Genomic DNA, 18,834 nt, shown 5'->3' on the forward strand with positions numbered 1-18,834 from the left:
AGCACAAAAATAAGTAAAAAAAAATCATTTATGTTCCATAAAAAATATTTTTCAGGAAAACAAGCACACCCTGAATCAATAAGTTAAAAGAAAACGTTTGCAGGAGAAGGAAGATACTTACAGAGAGCGAACATCGTGCTCTTCCAGATTATAGAACTTCAGTGGTAAATGATTTCTGCTTATTTCCTTGCAGTCAAACGGACAACTTACATATACAGGTATAAGGTAGAATAAAGATGTTCCTTGAAATTCCCATTTACACCTTCACTTAGCTACAAAATTTGCCTCATTTGTACACTTATAAACAACTTTACTTAAGGAGATCTTCCTTCCTGGTAATATCCACTGCCACAGTTTTTGCTTCAAGTACAATGATCTCAGTTGCTTACCAATATAAGCAAGCTAGAGCATGTACCAAACAAGTGGCAAAAGCAACCAGCAATTTCAGCTTCCCTAAAGATGCAGGTTGATTTTGGCCACATGTTAACCAAATCTTGCCCATACAAGGTTACATGCATGTTTTATTCCTTGATTTTCCTCACTATTTTCTTCCTATGAAGAGGCTCCCCGGGGTACAGAAGTACTGCCAGTGACAAAGCGAAGACAAGGCCAACTACTCCACTAAATGGTTGAGCTGAATTAGACCCCGCGAACCATGGAGGGAATTTTTGTCGATAAGTCAAAAAACCCCCAGTGTGTAAGATATAGCTAGTAGCCAGTATCCCTGAACGCAGGCCAATTGGAAGGTAGAGACTTTGGGTTCTTTGTCGAACACCCGCGAGAGCCAGTGACAATAGCCACAAACTGGGCACTGCCCAAGGTGACCTGAAAAGAAATTAGAGTATGAAACAAAATCACTTCGCTGGAATTTCATTTGCATATAGCGGAAGAAAAAGGCTAGTAGCATTAAGAAAAGCAATCAATCATGCAGAACAAATGTTTTTGGAGTGGGCGAAGAAGGCTACATCCGAAGAGGCAAGCTTGACAGGAGGTGCATGTATGCAAGACAAAAGAGCACAAAGTAGAACTAAGCAAATACAGGGGAATGATTCTCAGGAAACCCTAATTCAATCTTTCAATTATTTCGTAAGTTTCAAAAAGATAGAGAAATTGGCGGCTTGAAGGACAAGTAACCTAAAAACTCAGGCTACATAGATCCATCTCAAAAGCCTGAACACACTGCAAAATCAAGAATGAGGGCATACCTTTGAAACAAAGCAAACGCAAGTCCAGAAATTATGATTCCACGATAATATCCCAGGTCAGCAGCAATTTCATCAGGCAACCATGACCTGAAAAGAAACTCCTCCACAGTGGCAATGCCTGTTGCAGTTGCAAGTCCTCGAACAATTAGAAAAAACATCCGACCATACACCTTTAGCCAGGTTAAAGCTGCTGATGAGGTTGGAGGAGCCATGGGCAAACAGAAATCGACACAGCCAATTAAGGAGTTCACTGAATGTAATAGCAAAACAAGGATGGTTCCCCCAAATAAACCTTTCAGAAAACTCCGGACCTGCAAGAAAGGCAGGCAGCATCTGAGTAATGCAAGTTACAACAGATTTTCCTTCAAAGCTTCGAAATGTAACTCAGAGAAATATAAATATTCAAGGCCAAAATCATGAACTGATACTTGAAGAATGTCAGTATAGCTCATATTGTAGTCCCACGGTTAAAGCTAGAGACAGAAACTGAGGGACAAGGAGAAACTCTCCCTCATTCAATCCCTGTTACCATTCACACAAAAGGGAAAAGAAAGAAAAAGAAATGTCTTTATAGAAAAGTTATTGCTAAAGAGACGATTTCTTTACCGAATATGATGAGTGTTGCAAATGAGCTGGATTTTGCTCAATCAACAATGCATTTTCGTGAGAAAGAAGAAAGAAAGAAAGAAAGCTTGGAAAGAAGAAAATGGCAGAAACTAAAGAAGGAAATGATACGGAGAATTAGGTTTTCATTCAACATGTCTGACACTGCTTACTCCAACAACATATAAAAGTCTACAGCTAGCATCCACACCTAATTACATGGGTTAAAATGAAAATAAGTGCTACTGAAATGGTTAAACTGCGACAGCGTCAACTTAGTCTCTCATCTCCATTTGTAACAAAAACCATGAAAGTATAATATCTTATCACATTATAGCTAATATCTGTTCCAAATACTTTCCTAGATTGATGTACTTAATTGCATCCCCCACCGCCCCCCGCCCCCTCAAAAAAAAAAAAAAAAGAAGAGGAATTGGATCTTGCGGCCATCTAGAGGTTGCAAAATTAGCCCATGAAAATATGCTCCACACAACTTGCCAGACTTGGGCGAGGCATATTTCCATGGCAAGCCAATGTGGGCACAACCTAGCCTGTCTAATAGTTAGCCCAAACTGACCCATAAGAAACTTGTCAAAATAATTTTTACTGATATTTTTGTTTGATATGTTGACATAATAAAGAAAAAAACTTTTATTAGTTTTTTTTTGGTATTTAAACAAATTAGAAGAAATTAAAACTTAATTAGAGTTGGATGGGTTGGGCTATGACTTTGTTTAGCTCATCTTGACCCAACTCATCTCAGCCAAAGTGACCTTTAGACAGGTTAATGACTCACCCATTTATTGATTCAACCAATTTGACCAGCTGAAATTCAGCTCAACCCACCCATTTGTCACCACTATGTCCATCCCAACCCTTCTGTCCAGGAAACATGCTGGTTTACTTAACAACTTGAAGAAAATGACGTATAAACTAAATGGGTATAGCGCAGGTCCATTAAAGTGTTACTGTATTGGTAATATCAGACATTTTCAAAACAAAGACAGACCCGGCGACTGATTGTCCAGTAAGGTGCTTCCTCACGAAGTTGCTAATTTGTAAACTTTAAAGCATTAGTTAACTTTTGAAAAAAAAGAACTTTTACCTTCAGCATTGAAGTTATATCTAGCCCATACTGGTCAAGCGGGTTCTCATAGCCACGTATCCTTTTGCCCCATAGAGTAACTAGTAAGAAAATAGACATGTAGAGGCCAATAATGCAAATGAGCTCAGCAGTCGTGGATGGCTTCTGTGTGGTCCAACTTTGCACAAGTGTGGGCAGCAACGGAATGATCACAGGTGACCATAAAACAAGCACCATACCAACAAATGCAAGAATCCTGGTGCAAGTTCCAGAGTCAAGCAACATCAGTAAAATAAAATGTCAACTAGACTGAAAATAACAGAGTGCTAAGTCTATAAACTTGTTGACACATAGCAAATCTGCTTAATGAATGACTTTACCACTGATCCTACTCACGAGAGTAACATGTCAGTGACCTCACACTGTTGAAAAGAAACTGAGACCTTGTAATTTTAAATTCTAGGGGCATCTAAAGAGGATATGAAGCTTGCCTAATAGCAAATGCGTGCTTGAAAGAGGGTGTGAAGTAAACAGCATCTCTTTAGATGACTTTAGGTGACCTCTCACCTTGTTTTAAATGCATTGGTGCTGCTTTATTTTACATTTTAAGAGTAGTGGTTTTTAAATGTATAAGCTATTAGTAACAATAACGAAAAAGAAACAACGAAAAAGATCATCAGAGAGCTGCTGCTCATTAGGGAGGTCAAATGAACATATAACAGACGGATGTCCAGAAGGTAAAGTACTTAACAACCAGTCCCGAGATCCTCGCATTCCTAAGAAAAAGGTGCCGTTATGAAGAAGAACCAATTTGATGCAGATGGCTGTTTGTTAAATTTAATAATTTAAAAAAAAAAAAATCACTCTGAAGGTGAATGCTGGGAGTTTCTTCACTTATATTTTCACCAGACCAAAGAAAGAGGTAGAAGTATGACAGAAGCCATGAATGGTAATCCCCAAAGTAATTCAGTCATTAATGCAAATAGAGGTATCTATTCAATGCAGATTAAATTCACCCACTAACGCCAATACTTACGGGCTTGCCTATTATCGCATCAGTCTCAGCATCTAACCATGTAGAAGAGTAAGAAGAAGAAACAAACAGCGGACATATTATTTCTTGGAAAAGATGTCGCTTAATCCTGAAACTTTCCTTTAGTTAATGCAGTAAAAGATTCAAATTATTTCCTCTTACTCGGTAGATTAAAATTATTTCTTCTAATCACAAAACTAATACACTGCGAAACAAAATCGTTGAGAGATGAATTTTACTTTAAAAAAGACACTTTGTGAACATTTGTAGTTAATTCTTTCATCCCGCACCTAGAACATAGATAAATGACTCAATACTTCTTTTTATAGTAAAATGATGCAATATCTTACCTCTGGAACAAAGGACGTTCAGCAATGCGAAGAAATGAGATGAGTTTGTCAGTTAGACTAATAGCACCTCGTATACCACCCCAAAGCAACGCAACTTTTGCAACCAATTTCAGAATGCCACCCTTCTGTCCCAAATCCGCTAACATTGATACCAGCCTATTATAGAAAAAGAGGATATCAATTGGATTTTGGGTATAATTTGAAGTTAAAAAAGAAAAGCATGCTGTTGAGATTATAAGACCTTTCGTGATCCACTCCACCATCTTCTTTCATAGGCACCACAGGACCAGCTACAGACATGGCTTTCTCAGCAAGGCTTGTGACTATGTTATTGTGAGTTTTATCAACTGTTTCCTCATCAAGGTTGCTCTCTTCTTTGCTTTGATTTTTCTCATCTTGAAAGGGCTTGGACGAACTCTCAAAATTTTCAGCATCCTTTAAGCACATACATATGAAATATTAGAGGAGTTCATACAGGAAAAAAGGGCACAGATCAACTAAGAAATAGGCAGTATAAAATCTTTGCTTTGCTTTACCTGCTAAGCATAACCTAATATTCCTTATCCCCCCCCCCCCCAACCCACAAAAACCCCCACCCCTCCCCTCCCCCTTCCTCTTAAAATTAAGCTCTGAAAAAGAAACAACCAATGGTTTACCCCAAAAAGGCAGCTAAGAAGCCAGTACAACATAAAATTCCAATGAAATTTTGCCCAAACTATCCAATGCATTCTGCTCAAGGAGAAGATAGACTCTGGTCTCTTTAGGCCATTAACAAATATGAAAAGCAGTTTTTAAAGGTTAAAAATATGAAATATGACCCCAATTTACGAGTTCACTCCACTATATAGAGGCTATGGTTAATGCCCTCCCACTCCATTCCCGGGTAAAGAATGTGAAACATGAAGAAACACTTATCTTCTTTGTCAAAGAAATTCAATTGAGAGCTCTAGTCAATCTCTACAGCAAAATGGAGGAAAAGTACTTTTTAGATTTCAAAAATGCATGAGAGATTCAAACATGCCAAGAACTACCCTAGATGGATAATGCAAGGAAGGTGATCAACTCATGTTGCTGAATAATAAGGAAGGTTGTCCAGCTGTTGCAACCCGCTCAATATTACTCAGCCAGACATCCTTTATGTTGATTTTTACCTGTTGATGGACAAGGAGTGCTGATGCTCCGAGGGCTGCCGTAACAGCTCCAACCATAATAGATTTTCTGCCTGCATTTTCTGAATTAGCTGCTCCCTCAACTTGGCGAACTGAACTCTTCAGTCCATACACTTTTCCATTAGGATGCATTTCATCAATCTTCTTATTAGCTGTCGGGATAGAATTTATTTTCTCTAGGTCACTTATTTCATCAAGGATCAACTCTTTGCTTTGGCCATTACCTTCTATTGCATATACATCAAAAAACTTTCTCAAAGCAGCCAAGCTGCATCCTACAATAACTCCAACAGGCAATACCCTTCTCAAATAATTAGTTCCCTGAACTGCTGATGAAATAGCATGCACAACATGTTCTGCAGGAAGTGTACCCACTTTCTCTGAAGTACGGTCCTTACTCTTGATAAATGAACCAAGCTCCTCTTCATGCCCAACAGCCTGAGAGATAGCATTTGCAACATGTTCCAGTTCATTGGAGAGTTTGGACTGCATTTCCTCCAAGTCTTCAGTACTTACTTTTCTGCCAACTTCGACCTTTAAAGCGTCAACTATAATATCTCTTAAAAATAAAGCAGACCCATGTGCGGTTTCATTATCAACTTCATCATTCTCATTAGAGTTATATGAAGTCATACCTTCATCAGGATTCTGGTTTTCATGGTCAAATATTACATAAGATGGTTCAATAACATTATCCATATTATCTGTTTTCAGAGGAGAATCATGCTGCATCTCCACATGAACTTTTCCATCTGCTGCAACATCATCAGATATATCACTGTTATTTCCAGTCTGCTCCAAAAGTTTCCATTGTCCTTCTTCTGGGAAGTAGTCGAGAAACAAAGCTGTTGTGGTATCTAAATCTAGTGGTTTCGTTATGACAGCCTTTGAACTTAAATAGCTTCTAACGTATTCTTTGTAAAGTGGGTCTCCAGAGAAATTGGTATTCATGTAGACAGGACCAGCTTTTTTAATGTAATTCAAAGACTTAAGTGAATCCCCTGCAGAAGGCTCTCCATTGACAATGTTTTGTCTCTTCTGATCACTTTCTGCGTGGCTTTCTCCATCACTTTCCTGAAAATTGACGGTATCAATTTCAACTTCACCAAGTGAAGTGGCATCTGTTTCGGATTTTTCTTGGGAATGTGAGCAAACTTTTCTCTCGCTCTTCTCAACATCATCTAAATCGTGGTTATCAACCGTACGGTGATTGTTTGAGACGGAGCTAGTAGTTTGATCAAGAACCTTGTCTTTGTCCTTAAGTCCATCTTCATTGTCCCCATTCTTGATTCCACTTTTCTTAAGTCCATCTTTATCGTCTCCATTCTTGATTTCACTTTCTGTGTCTTTTACCCCATCCAACTGATTAATCATATCTTCAAGTACATGAAATACACTATTAACTGCCACCTGAGTTGTATCATCAATTCCAGTCAGGGCATCAAATGCTTGAGAAACATCAAAGCTTGGTGCATTAGGAATAATTTGATTTGAACTGGTCTGCTTACTTCTTTCTTCTCTTTTGACATTATCAGAACCTTCATTTTTTATTACGTTGGTCTCAGAAGGGGATGTCACAAGTGATGTTTTATCCTCTGTTGGGGGCGAAGATGTTGACTTGTTCTGATCACTACTAATGTCAGGAGTTTTTTCTTCCTTTTGTTGGGTAGAGATCTCTTCTTTCAAGTCCGTCTGATATTTCTCACCATCACGCTGTTCTTTGGATTGCTCAGCAATCACTCTGTCAGTGCCACCATCATGCTGTTTTTTGGATTGCTCAGCAATCACTCTGTCAGTGCCACCATCATGCTGTTCTTTGGATTGCTCAGCAATCACTCTGTCACTGCCACCATCATGCTGTTCTTTGGATTGCTCAGCAATCACTCTGTCAGTGCCACCATCATGCTGTTCTTTGGATTGCTCAGCAATCACTTTGTCAGTGCCACCATCCGCTTCAGGTGGACTTGAACTCTCAAGTTTATCTCCAGCTTTTGACACGTTTTCCCTGTAATCAGAAGTTAGGGCAGTTTTTTCTAGAGCAAGATCTGCACTTTGATTATTATTCTCCACATCATTTGTCTCCTTCTTGTCTAAAGCAGGAACTTCAACATCATGGCTACTCATTGCCTGAGACTGACCTGTATCTACAGATTTTTGCACGTTCTCCACTGCCTTAGGTTCTGAAACAAGGTCTTGAGAATGCTTGTCTGTGCTTGAGCCATTAGTATTAAGTTCATCTGAAATATCATTAGTCCTCTTCTTCGCATCTGATAACTGAGAAGTTTCACTTCCACCTTCTGCACTTGAAACTCCTCCATCCTTTTCTATCTTTGACATAAGGCTAGACGTCACGTTTGGAATACGTCCAAGACTTAATAGTCCATCAATTTTGAGATTTGAACCCTGATTGTGCAAAATTCCAGATACAGCAGTTGTAAGCTTTCCACGAACATCATCAGGAACAGCATCTTGCAAAGCTTTCATTATTGTCTCTCCTTGGCCGACAGCCGTCAGGACCTGCCACGGTAAACAGGTAAAGTCTTGAACAAATAATAGTTTTACCAAAGTTATCTAGCCTATCCAATGAGTAGAGTCGGCTCAGTTTACCTCCAAAGCAAAAACAAATTGTTTTCAACAAATTACAATAAGTCATAAGGTAACAGATAATAGGTACCTTCTTCTTCTGTTCTTCTGTTAGTGTGTCAGGCATTGTCACATCAAGCATATTCATAACTAATTCTGCAGTCTGTAGCATTTGGCCTCTTTCACCATCAACAGGACTTCCAGTCTGCTCTTCTCCTGATTCTGCATCATCAGCGCTACCATTTTGTAAGGTGCTATAGGTTTCTTGTAGCTGTCCAGTGCTTCGAAGATCTTTTCCTGGATCTCTTTCAAATCTTGAATGAATTGTTGCTGCACTATCTCCTCCTTCAAGTATTTTCAGTGAAGGATCTTGGGAGCGACCATATAAAGCACCTGAGGTAGGATAATTCAAGAGCTTGTTTGATCTAAGACTTCTATCAGATGGTCCACCCACTAGAGGAAGACCTTTGGATGGATTGATGGTAACATCAACATCTTCCAGAAGAGGATGACGACCTTTCAAAAGTCCAAGCTCCACAGCTGTGAGCCACTGCAGACAAGAATTTTGGGAATCAAAATAAATAGGGAGAATGGAGGAGCAAAATTGAACCATGACGGTTGATAAACAATGATCACCTCAATTGTAAGATGCTGGCACCAAGATAGAGTTGATCTGCTATTTGTCGTTTCATTATGTGGAGAATAAGAGCACAAGAGTAGGCTTGTGTACGGGTTTTCTGCTATTGAACTGCGCGGAACAGAGAACAAGGGGACTGACCCTTCATCGCTCTGAAAAATCAAGGAAACCACGAAGTTCAATACACTATTTGTCCCACCTTATAATCAATTTTCAGGACATTGCACATAGAATCAACCGTGTTGAAACTTGCATATAAGTTCTGGACACAGAAATTTAATTGTACTCTTCCTGATTGCAGTCGTTAACAAATTTCAAGCCTGCAAGTGCTCTCTAGACAAAGTGAAGTAACACCGTCTTCTTCTTTTTTTTTTTTTTTTTTTAATTGACACCAGATAATGAAGGCTCTAAATTATCCTGAAAGGACCACAAAAGTTTACAGCCTCCAAGGAAAATTATTTCCATTTCCATGCTTCATAGCTTTTATAAACTATAGGGCCGAGTCAAAAGAATATTGGGGTAACAAATCCCTGTGGCAAGTCATACCTTATGTCCTATATTTTAGACAGATGTCCAATTATATTATTTTTGAACAGCATCCGACATCTCTTGCCTGGATGAAATTAAAAAACGAGCGAAAAATGACCATATTCATCCCTTACATATATGGGCTCGGTTCAACCTTGTCCTTCTAATATTATTCTGAACATAAAAAGTCCTCTTAGTTCACAAAACAGGGACACTTTTAGGCCATCCAACCTGATTCTGTCAAGTGTTAACAGGATGAACTGACCCTTTCCCACCCATCACCTTTTTTTCCAATAGAATTCTTCTCCATCTTACTGTGTATCTTCCAAATTTTTACAGTGCTTTCTGTTTAACCCTAAGAAGTTTTCTTCAGTCAAAATCTTTCTAAAGTATTTTATCTGGTTATTGGTTTAGTGTTATTTGGCGAACTCTCATGGTTGCCTTAGAAGTTTGCACTATTAGTGTCTGTCATGGTGCTGTTCTCCATAAGATTTTTTTGCCTTGCTGCTGCCCCTCAAAATCCTTGGTTGTTCTTTCACTTTCTGCAACTCACATTATGCCTTATGACCTTCAGAGTCACTACCAGTGTCTATCTTTAACATCAAGGGAACAAGAGGTGCTTTGACACTGACCAAATAAAATAAAAATAACAAGGAGGTGCTTTAAACATGAATAGCTTCTGAGCTTTGGAATTCAAATTCTTGCTCACAGGAGACTGAAACTCCTCATGCCATCCAGGTATATCATATCGTTAGCTAATTGAGCTGAAAAGGAGAAGACTCTACAGCTCTTCTCCTTGTATTTCTCTCCAAAGAAAACAGTTAGTTTTTTTTTTTAGATTACAGGCTAAGGGCAAGAAATTGGATTGGGACGAATAACTAGGCATAGCAGAATTTGGAACTATTTCCTGCTGATTATTTTTCATGCTGTGCACTGAATCTACGGAAGTTCGCTCAATTACTGACAAATGTTGACGGTGCTGCAGAGAGAAGGTCTTGGTAAGAACGAAAATAGCGGTCGTCTCTGCGAACAACTAAAGAAGCAAAAGGTGGCGGGAAGGGAAGGGAAGGGTGTGTTAGGTGTGGAATTGGCCAAACAAGTCAATTCTTTTGTTCACATAGTCGTGATGTAAGCGTTTACCTCATAATAGTCGTGATGTAAGCGCTTACCTCATCATAGGAAATTCATTCCTATAAATAGGTAGCTTATGGTTCATTTGTAAGATATCATTAAGATCATTTGCTATACACATCCCAAGAGAGAAAAAATCTAAGAGAAATACTCTTAGTGAAAGGCCTAAGTAAGAGAAGGTCTTTGAGAGAATTTTCTGTGGTAAAATTCTTGAGTGTAATTGGGATTGGGGTTGTGAGGTTGAGTGTTGTAAACACTTGTAATATTTCTTCTTTAATAAGATCTGCAGCAGCAACGTGGACGTAGCTCTCACATTGAGGGTGAACCACTATAAATCTGTGTGTGCTATTTATTCTTCGCTTACATCACGGCGTAAGTAGGTTCTGTCTAAGGAGGTTGGTATTTAAGTGGTCCAGCTGTGACCCTCCAATCTTTCCTGGGAACCTGCTTACAAAGGTCGGATTTGGGATTTAAATCCTAACAACTGGTATCAGAGCAACAGGTTGTGTTGTGATTTAGAAACGATGGGAGGCGAAGATGGTACGACGCACGGCATCGGTAAATTCGATGGTACAGATTTTGCGTTCTGGAGAATGCAAATTGAAGATTATTTATATGGCAGAAAGCTTCATGAAACTCTGAGTCCGAAACCAGAGGAGATGAAGCAAGCAGATTGGGATCTCCTCGACAGACAAGTTCTGGGAGTCATTCGACTGACGCTGTCGAAGAACGTTGCTCACAACGTGGCAAAGGAGAAGACCACCGCAGATATGATGAAGGTATTGTCTGACATGTATGAGAAACCTTCGGCAAATAATAAGGTATTTCTCATGAAGAAACTATTTCATCTAAAGATGATGGAAAATGCTCATGTTGCTGCACACATAAATGAATTCAATACCATTGTAAATCAATTGTCATCGGTAAAAATTGATTTCGATGATGAAGTACAAGCTCTAATTTTGTTGGCATCCCTACCAAATAGTTGGGAGCCAATGAGAGCAGCGGTTAGTAATTCTGTTGGCAGTGACAAACTAAAGTTCAACGATGTTAGGGATCGCATCCTTGCTGAGGAGGTGCGCAGGACAGATTCGGGAGAGGCATCGACGAGTTCTGCTTTTAATGTTGAAAACAGAAGCAGAAATTATGACAGAAACTACAACCGAAATAGGGGCAGATCGAAGTCAAGGAATGGCAGGGGTCAATCCAGACCAGGACGAACACATGAGTGTTGGAACTGTGGAAAACCAGGTCACTTCAAGAAGAACTGCAGGGCGCCAAAGAAGGAGGACAACAAAGGGGCTGGAATCAACGCTGCTACGGAAGACATTGGCGATGCGTTGTTGCTATCGGTTGACAGCCCGATAGACTCTTGGGTGCTTGACTCAGGAGCGTCCTTTCATACCACCCCACATCATGATATAATGACAAACTACGTGGCTGGGAATCTCGGCAAAGTTTATTTAGCCGATGGAGAGCCGCTAGACGTTGTTGGCACGGGAGACATTAATTTGAAGATGTCAAATGGATCCTCGTGGAAGATTACAAAAGTTAGACATGTTCCAAAGCTGATGCGAAACCTGATTTCAGTAGGTCAGCTTGATGATGAGGGATATGATCTCAACTTTGGTAATGGGTCTTGGAAGGTGGCGAAAGGTGCTATGGTAGTTGGCCGAGGAAAGAAGATTGGCACTCTCTACATGACGGATAGTTGTCGTGATATTGTTGCTGTGGTTGACAACACAAAGAAGACAGATTTGTGGCATTGTCGGCTTGGGCATATCAGCCAGAAGGGGATGAAGCTGTTGGTGACAAATGGCTTAATTCCGGAGCTGAAGACGGTGGACCTTCATACGTGTGAGAGTTGCATTCTCGGAAAACAAAAGCGAGTAAGCTTCTCAAGTGCAGGCAGAGAGTTGAAGGTCGAAAAGCTGGAATTGGTGCACACAGACGTGTGGGGACCTACCACTGTACCCTCCCTTGGAGGATCACACTACTACGTGACCTTCATTGATGATTCAACCAGGAAGGTATGGGTTTATTTTATGAAAAATAAATCCGATGTGTTTAGTGTATTCAAAAGATGGAAAGCCATGGTCGAGAATGAAACAAACCTCAAGTTGAAGTGTTTGAGGTCCGACAACGGCGGAGAATACACTGATGGTGATTTCAAACGGTACTGTGCCGATAATGGGATCAAGATGATGAAGACTATTCCTGGAACGCCGCAACAGAATGGAGTAGCCGAAAGAATGAACCGAACGTTGAACGAGCGTGCTCGGAGTATGAGAATACACTCTGGACTGCCCAAGACATTCTGGGCAGATGCAGTCAATACCGCGGCCTTCTTAATTAACCGAGGACCGTCAGTTCCCTTGGATTTCAGAATTCCAGAAGAAGTCTGGAGTGGCAAGAAGGTAAATCTTTCATTTCTGAAAGTGTTCGGTTGCTTATCATATGTTCATAATGATGATACGGCTAGAAGCAAGCTTGATCCAAAATCAAAGAAGTGTTACTTTATTGGCTATGGTGACACCGAGCTTGGGTACCGATTTTGGGATGAACAAAATCGGAAGATCATCCGAAGCAGGAATGTTGTCTTTAACGAAGAGGTACTGTACAAAGACAAGCTGCAAAAGAATTCAGAATGTCAGGACAAGGAATCGGAAATAGTCGATTTGAGGGACTTTCCGGCACCTGAGCCGCAGCCAGGTACAACCGAGGCAGAGGAACAAACAATCCGAGAAGGTGCTGATGAAAGTGCTGATTCTGAAACAAATGAACAGACGCCAATCACAGAGCTGCGTAGATCATCCAGGATCAGGAAGCCGCTTTACAGGTACTCTCCATCCCTCAACTACATTCTACTCACTGATAGAGGGGAGCCGGAATGTTATGAAGAAGCAATGCAAGTCGATGAATCGACTAAGTGGGAGCTGGCAATGAAGGATGAAATGGATTCACTATCGGCAAATCATACATGGGAATTATCCGAGTTGCCAAAGGATAAAAAGGCATTGCAAAACAAATGGGTTTATCGGATAAAGGAAGAACCCAATGGAAGCAAGCGTTATAAAGCAAGGCTGGTTGCAAAGGGATTTCAACAGAAAGAAGGCATTGACTATACGGAGATCTTCTCTCCCGTAGTCAAGATGGTGACTATCAGAACTGTTCTTGGGCTGGTAGCAAAGGAAAATCTACATCTGCAACAGATGGACGTGAAAACTGCATTTCTTCACGGTGATCTAGACGAGGAAATCTACATGCGACAGCCGGAGGGATTCAAAATCAAAGGAAAGGAGAATCTGGTGTGCAAACTTCAAAAGAGTCTGTACGGACTAAAACAGGCTCCAAGACAGTGGTATTTAAAGTTTGACAGCTTTATGAAGAAAGCTGATTTTTCAAGGTGCGAGGCAGATCACTGCTGTTACTTCAAAAAATTTGAAGACTCGTACATGATACTGCTACTCTATGTCGACGACATGCTAATCGTAGGAGCAAACCTACAGGAGATTGATTGGTTGAAAAAAGGGTTATCGGAAGAGTTTGCAATGAAGGATTTGGGAGCTGCAAAGCAAATCCTTGGGATGAGAATCGACCGAAGCAAGGAGGGCATCAAACTCTCACAAGAAGAATATGTGAGGAAAGTTATCAAAAGGTTTAACATGCATGATGCCAAGCCAGTCAGCACTCCCTTGGCTGGACACTTTCGGTTGTCAAAGGATCAGTCGCCGACAACCGAGGATGAGAAGAAGCAGATGGACAAGATACCTTATGCATCTGCAATCGGTAGTCTTATGTATGCAATGATATGTACAAGGCCAGACATTGCACATGCAGTGGGAGTTGTCAGCCGATTTATGAGCAATCCGGGAAAGCAACACTGGGAGGCTGTGAAGTGGATATTCAGATATCTGAAAGGCAGCTCGAGTTCAGCTCTGTATTTCCGAAAATCAAAAACAGGATTGCAAGGGTATGTTGATGCTGACAACGGTGGTGATATTGATAGCAGAAAGAGCACATCCGGGTATGTTTACACCTTCGGAGGTACTGCAATCTCTTGGGTTTCCAAGTTGCAAAAGATAGTAGCTCTCTCTAGTTGTGAGGCTGAGTACGTTGTTGTGACGGAGGCCACAAAGGAAATGATGTGGCTACAATCTTTTCTGCGGGAATTGGATCAGGACCACGAAGGAAGTGTGTTATATTATGATAGCCAAAGCGCCATTCATTTGGCAAAGAACCCGGTTTACCATGCTCGAACGAAGCACATACAACTCCGGTACCATTTCATTAGATCAGCTTTGGAAGATGGAGCGCTAGTGCTTGAGAAGATCGCAGGGAGTCAGAATCGAGCAGACATGCTGACAAAGGCAGTGACGATAGACAAACTGAAGCTATGCTCAACTTCAGTTGGCCTGCACGAAGTATGAAAGTAGGATAGAGCTGCTGCATCGATCAAAGTGTGAAGACAAATTAAAATTAGTCTTCAAGTGGGAGATTTGTTAGGTGTGGAATTGGCCAAACAAGTCAATTCTTTTGTTCACATAGTCGTGATGTAAGCGTTTACCTCATAATAGTCGTGATGTAAGCGCTTACCTCATCATAGGAAATTCATTCCTATAAATAGGTAGCTTATGGTTCATTTGTAAGATATCATTAAGATCATTTGCTATACACATCCCAAGAGAGAAAAAATCTAAGAGAAATACTCTTAGTGAAAGGCCTAAGTAAGAGAAGGTCTTTGAGAGAATTTTCTGTGGTAAAATTCTTGAGTGTAATTGGGATTGGGGTTGTGAGGTTGAGTGTTGTAAACACTTGTAATATTTCTTCTTTAATAAGATCTGCAGCAGCAACGTGGACGTAGCTCTCACATTGAGGGTGAACCACTATAAATCTGTGTGTGCTATTTATTCTTCGCTTACATCACGGCGTAAGTAGGTTCTGTCTAAGGAGGTTGGTATTTAAGTGGTCCAGCTGTGACCCTCCAATCTTTCCTGGGAACCTGCTTACAAAGGTCGGATTTGGGATTTAAATCCTAACAGGGTGTTCTGTTAAACCTTGACAAAATCAGTTTGGATACAAAAAGTGTCCCTATTTTACAAAGTTAGAGGATTTTTTATGTTCAATGTTAATATTAGAGGGACAAATTTAAACTCACCATATACTGAAGGGACAGTGGGACAATTCCACCAAAAAGAAAAAGGAACACTTTTGGTCATTTCCTCTAATAAGCAACATGGTTTTCAAAACGTTACCTGTATAAAAAGAAGAGGAATCTTTACTTTGCCGACCACATCCCTTGTGCTGGATTTTGCATAGAAATCTTCAATAGAATTAAATCCACAAGACACCATTGATATTGCTTTCTCAAAGTCCCTAACAGATGTCGCCAAAAGAGCATTTTCAACATCAAAGCCTTTTCCACGACCTTGAAATAGTACCTGCATACATCTTCGAGATGTTAAAGAGGTGTCAAGATTTTATGGAATTCTTAAACATAGGGCAACAACATTTAGACCACCGCCTCATACAACAAACTAAAAATCGAAAGGCCATGAAGCATGCGTCAAACGAAAACTCCAGACGTTAATCGTACACTGGTAGCTTTATGTAAAGGCATAGTTCTTTACCTTGTTAGATTGCAATATGTCTACTAAGCCACGTGTGAGCTTTTGGTCCAAAGCAATGTGATAAGGAGTGGCTCTTGTTGCCTCCTCTAGGTCAAAAGGATTGTTTATGCAAGTAGCAGCTGTAAGAGGTGTTTTTTCTCCAACTTCAGCCAGATACTTTGTCAACATGTTGGCGCCATAACCCCAGCCCACACTCATTATTGTTGTCCGCGGCCTTTTCTTGTTGATAAATTTGACAACTGTGGAGATATCATCGCTGTCAGCAGCTGTAAATAACCTACAATAATAAAGCAGTCATCTGTTCTTCCATTCTTATTACAAGAGACATGATGAATGTCCACAACTGGAAGCAACAATTTTTAAACTATCCAGAAGCCAAACCACATGATTTTCATTTAAAAAAGTGATCTGTTCCATGAAAAAAAAAAAAAAGAAGCAGAAAATAATCTCCTTCCTAAACTAATAAGTTTTGCACATAAAATTAAGTAGGAAAAGGCTATGAAGAGTGCTAAGAAAAACCGACAATACTCCTTTCTTATTTTGATAACAAATAATTCTTAAAACGTAAATTATCTGTGACAGCACCTAGTTAGTTCGGATGCCAGAAAACAAAATAGGATGTTGCAATCACCAGATTGAAGCACTAAAACTAAATAACAACTAACTAGTCACTGGGAAAAGAAACTAAAACCTAAATTATTATATCTGCATCAAGGCTTATTTCTTAGGATTATCAAGAACAAACAGTAGTAGTGTTGCCTTCAGTCCATAACAGGATGGTAATGCAAAATCTATACTCCCTCCATCTCAATTTAAGTCTTACTTTCCTTTTTGCTTTGTCTCAAATTGAGTGTCTCGTTCTATATTTAGTTAATTTGACAATTCAAACATCCTACATGACAAGTTTAAAAACTACAAGATTCAAAGGACAATTTAGTACATTCCACACATCTTTAATTTAAGACCACAAGATTCAAAAGTCTCTTTTTATTCCTTAAACTCCGTGCCCAATCAAGCTAAAACATTTAAATTGGGACGGCATGAATACCATGTTGCATTTTGTCATAAAAAAAAATAAAAAAAAATGAATACCATGTTGCATTTAAATGAAACAAATGCGGAACAATACAATTACAACACATGATTAGTAGTAGAATGATACTCCCTCTGATTCAATTTGTTTGTCTTACTTTAGTCCATTTGAAAAAAGTATGCCTCTCTCCTTTTTCTGGAAACTCTTTAAATTCAATTTTCCACATGACATATTTCAAGATTCAAAAGTCTTTTTTACTTTCTTAAACTCTGTGTCAAGTCAAAACCAGACAAACAAATTAAAACGGAGGATGGAGCAGTAAAATGATACTATTGCATTTCTCACCGGGCAGTTGTCAATGGTGAACCAGCACAACCTCTAGGATTCATAACAACAGGAAAACACCCTCTCCTCAAACTCTCAACAACAAACGCCCGAATATCCTTATCATTACTTCCCTCAGTTGTTCCCGGAACAATCACCAACGTCGAATCCAATGCATACTCTTCTTCCATATCCAAATTCACCGGCCAATCTAACGACACCACTCCACCATCCTCCGTACTCAAACATACTCTCTGATACACCAACTTCTCATCATCACAATTACTCTCACTATAATCCCTGATTTTCCCACTATTTAACCTCACAAAATGCCTGTCTTCCTTCACAAGCTTCTCATTGACATCACCGATAAGTTCACTATTATCCTGAAATGAAATTGATGGACAACGTAGCACCACGAATCGATTAAAAGGCGTTGGACTAGTAAATAAGATCCATTCTCCAGAAGTTTCTAGAAGTTTTGTTGATGTTTGTGATTGAGACACGTGGAGAGCGAAACCGGATATAAAACCTAGGGCTGGAGCAATTAAATCGAGTGAATTTACAGAAGGAAATTGAGAAAATATGTTTTGAAATAGATTTTCTAATGGTATAGGATTTAAATTTAAATTATGAATTGCTAGAACTGTATGATGATGATGATATTTTAATCGCCGATACTTCCATCGGCGATGAAGTGTTCTTCTACTGCGAATACTAAGATTTGTTTGAAATGTTGAAGGAAACTGAAAACAACTGATATTATTACAGGAAAAACTCATTGAATTAAAGTAGCATATACACAAAAAACAAAAAAAAAAATGGACCTAATGAATTGAAATTGAGATTGGTGGTGTTAGACGGTGGAATTACTGATGGATGGAGAAGTAGAAAGGCTAATAAAAGTTCTTTCGAGAAGGAGAAATCTAACGGTGGAGAACAACAGAATGGAAAGTGAAAGGGGAAATTTTCAAAAATATGCAGACCATAAATATTCCGGAAGTAGCCAAATATACAATATTATTTTATATTTTTATGTATATATTTAAAAATAATTTAATTTTATGAGATATTTACGTACACACAAATACTTATTTTGAATTATAAATTTTGAAAATATTCTTTTCTTATAAATACTGTAACAAATCAAATAATATTACATAAATTAAAATGAAAGGAGTCTATAATATCATATGTAGAAAAAGACATTATACGTAATGTATTCACCTTATATAGATATGAGTAATAATACACATAAAATATTTATACATAATATGAGCTAAATCGGATAATAAACTCAAAATATGAGCTATGTATCATAAATATTCCTCTTCCACAGACATAGAGCGTAATTTTAAGAGGAGTCGTGGGGCGAGATTTGAGAGTTTGATTATGGTTGAAAACGGAGTTGGTGGGTCCTATTTCACAAAAGTGAGCGCTAAAGGGTCCTTACGTGGCGGAAAAGCATGCCGTTGCTAAGTTGTGCACTTTCAACTGAGCTTTCTGTATTCTGTCGTAATGTGG

General features: G+C 39.3%; 1 protein-coding gene across 3 annotated transcripts; it reads right to left on the reverse strand.

The window, feature by feature from the left end:
- Positions 1-114: 114 nt before the first annotated feature.
- Positions 115-18,284, reverse strand: LOC132616511 (uncharacterized). 3 transcript variants are annotated; one of them, XM_060330949.1, is made up of 11 exons: positions 17,332-18,284; positions 15,954-16,230; positions 15,579-15,764; positions 8,664-8,816; positions 8,119-8,577; positions 5,427-7,961; positions 4,517-4,710; positions 4,276-4,431; positions 2,914-3,148; positions 1,206-1,516; positions 115-825 (listed from the first exon to the last, which is right to left on the reverse strand). In XM_060330949.1, the coding sequence occupies exons 1-11, from the start codon at positions 18,090-18,092 to the stop codon at positions 522-524; spliced, it is 5,571 nt and encodes a 1,856-aa protein (XP_060186932.1). In that variant the 5' UTR covers positions 18,093-18,284; the 3' UTR covers positions 115-521. The 3 variants fall into 3 exon arrangements, with proteins under 3 accessions (XP_060186932.1, XP_060186933.1, XP_060186934.1); XM_060330950.1 differs by having other exon boundaries at positions 15,954-16,192; positions 17,332-17,470; XM_060330951.1 differs by lacking the exon at positions 17,332-18,284 and having other exon boundaries at positions 15,579-15,774; positions 15,954-16,094.
- Positions 18,285-18,834: the final 550 nt, after the last annotated feature.

The sequence above is a fragment of the Lycium barbarum genome, chromosome 11 (genome assembly GCF_019175385.1).
Source record: "Lycium barbarum isolate Lr01 chromosome 11, ASM1917538v2, whole genome shotgun sequence".
NCBI lineage: Eukaryota > Viridiplantae > Streptophyta > Magnoliopsida > Solanales > Solanaceae > Lycium > Lycium barbarum.

What these genes read in the sequence shown, in the direction of transcription:
- LOC132616511 (XM_060330949.1), bottom strand. Translation starts at nt 18,092, where the DNA reads ATGAGTTTTTCCTGTAATAATATCAGTTGTTTTCAGTTTCCTTCAACA. An exon ending in TCACCATTGACAACTGCCCG is followed by an intron (nt 16,231 to 17,331) that starts GTGAGAAATGCA and finishes TTATTATTGTAG; the next exon opens with GTTATTTACAGCTGCTGACA. An exon ending in CAGAAGAACAGAAGAAGAAG is followed by an intron (nt 7,962 to 8,118) that starts GTACCTATTATC and finishes TTACCGTGGCAG; the next exon opens with GTCCTGACGGCTGTCGGCCA.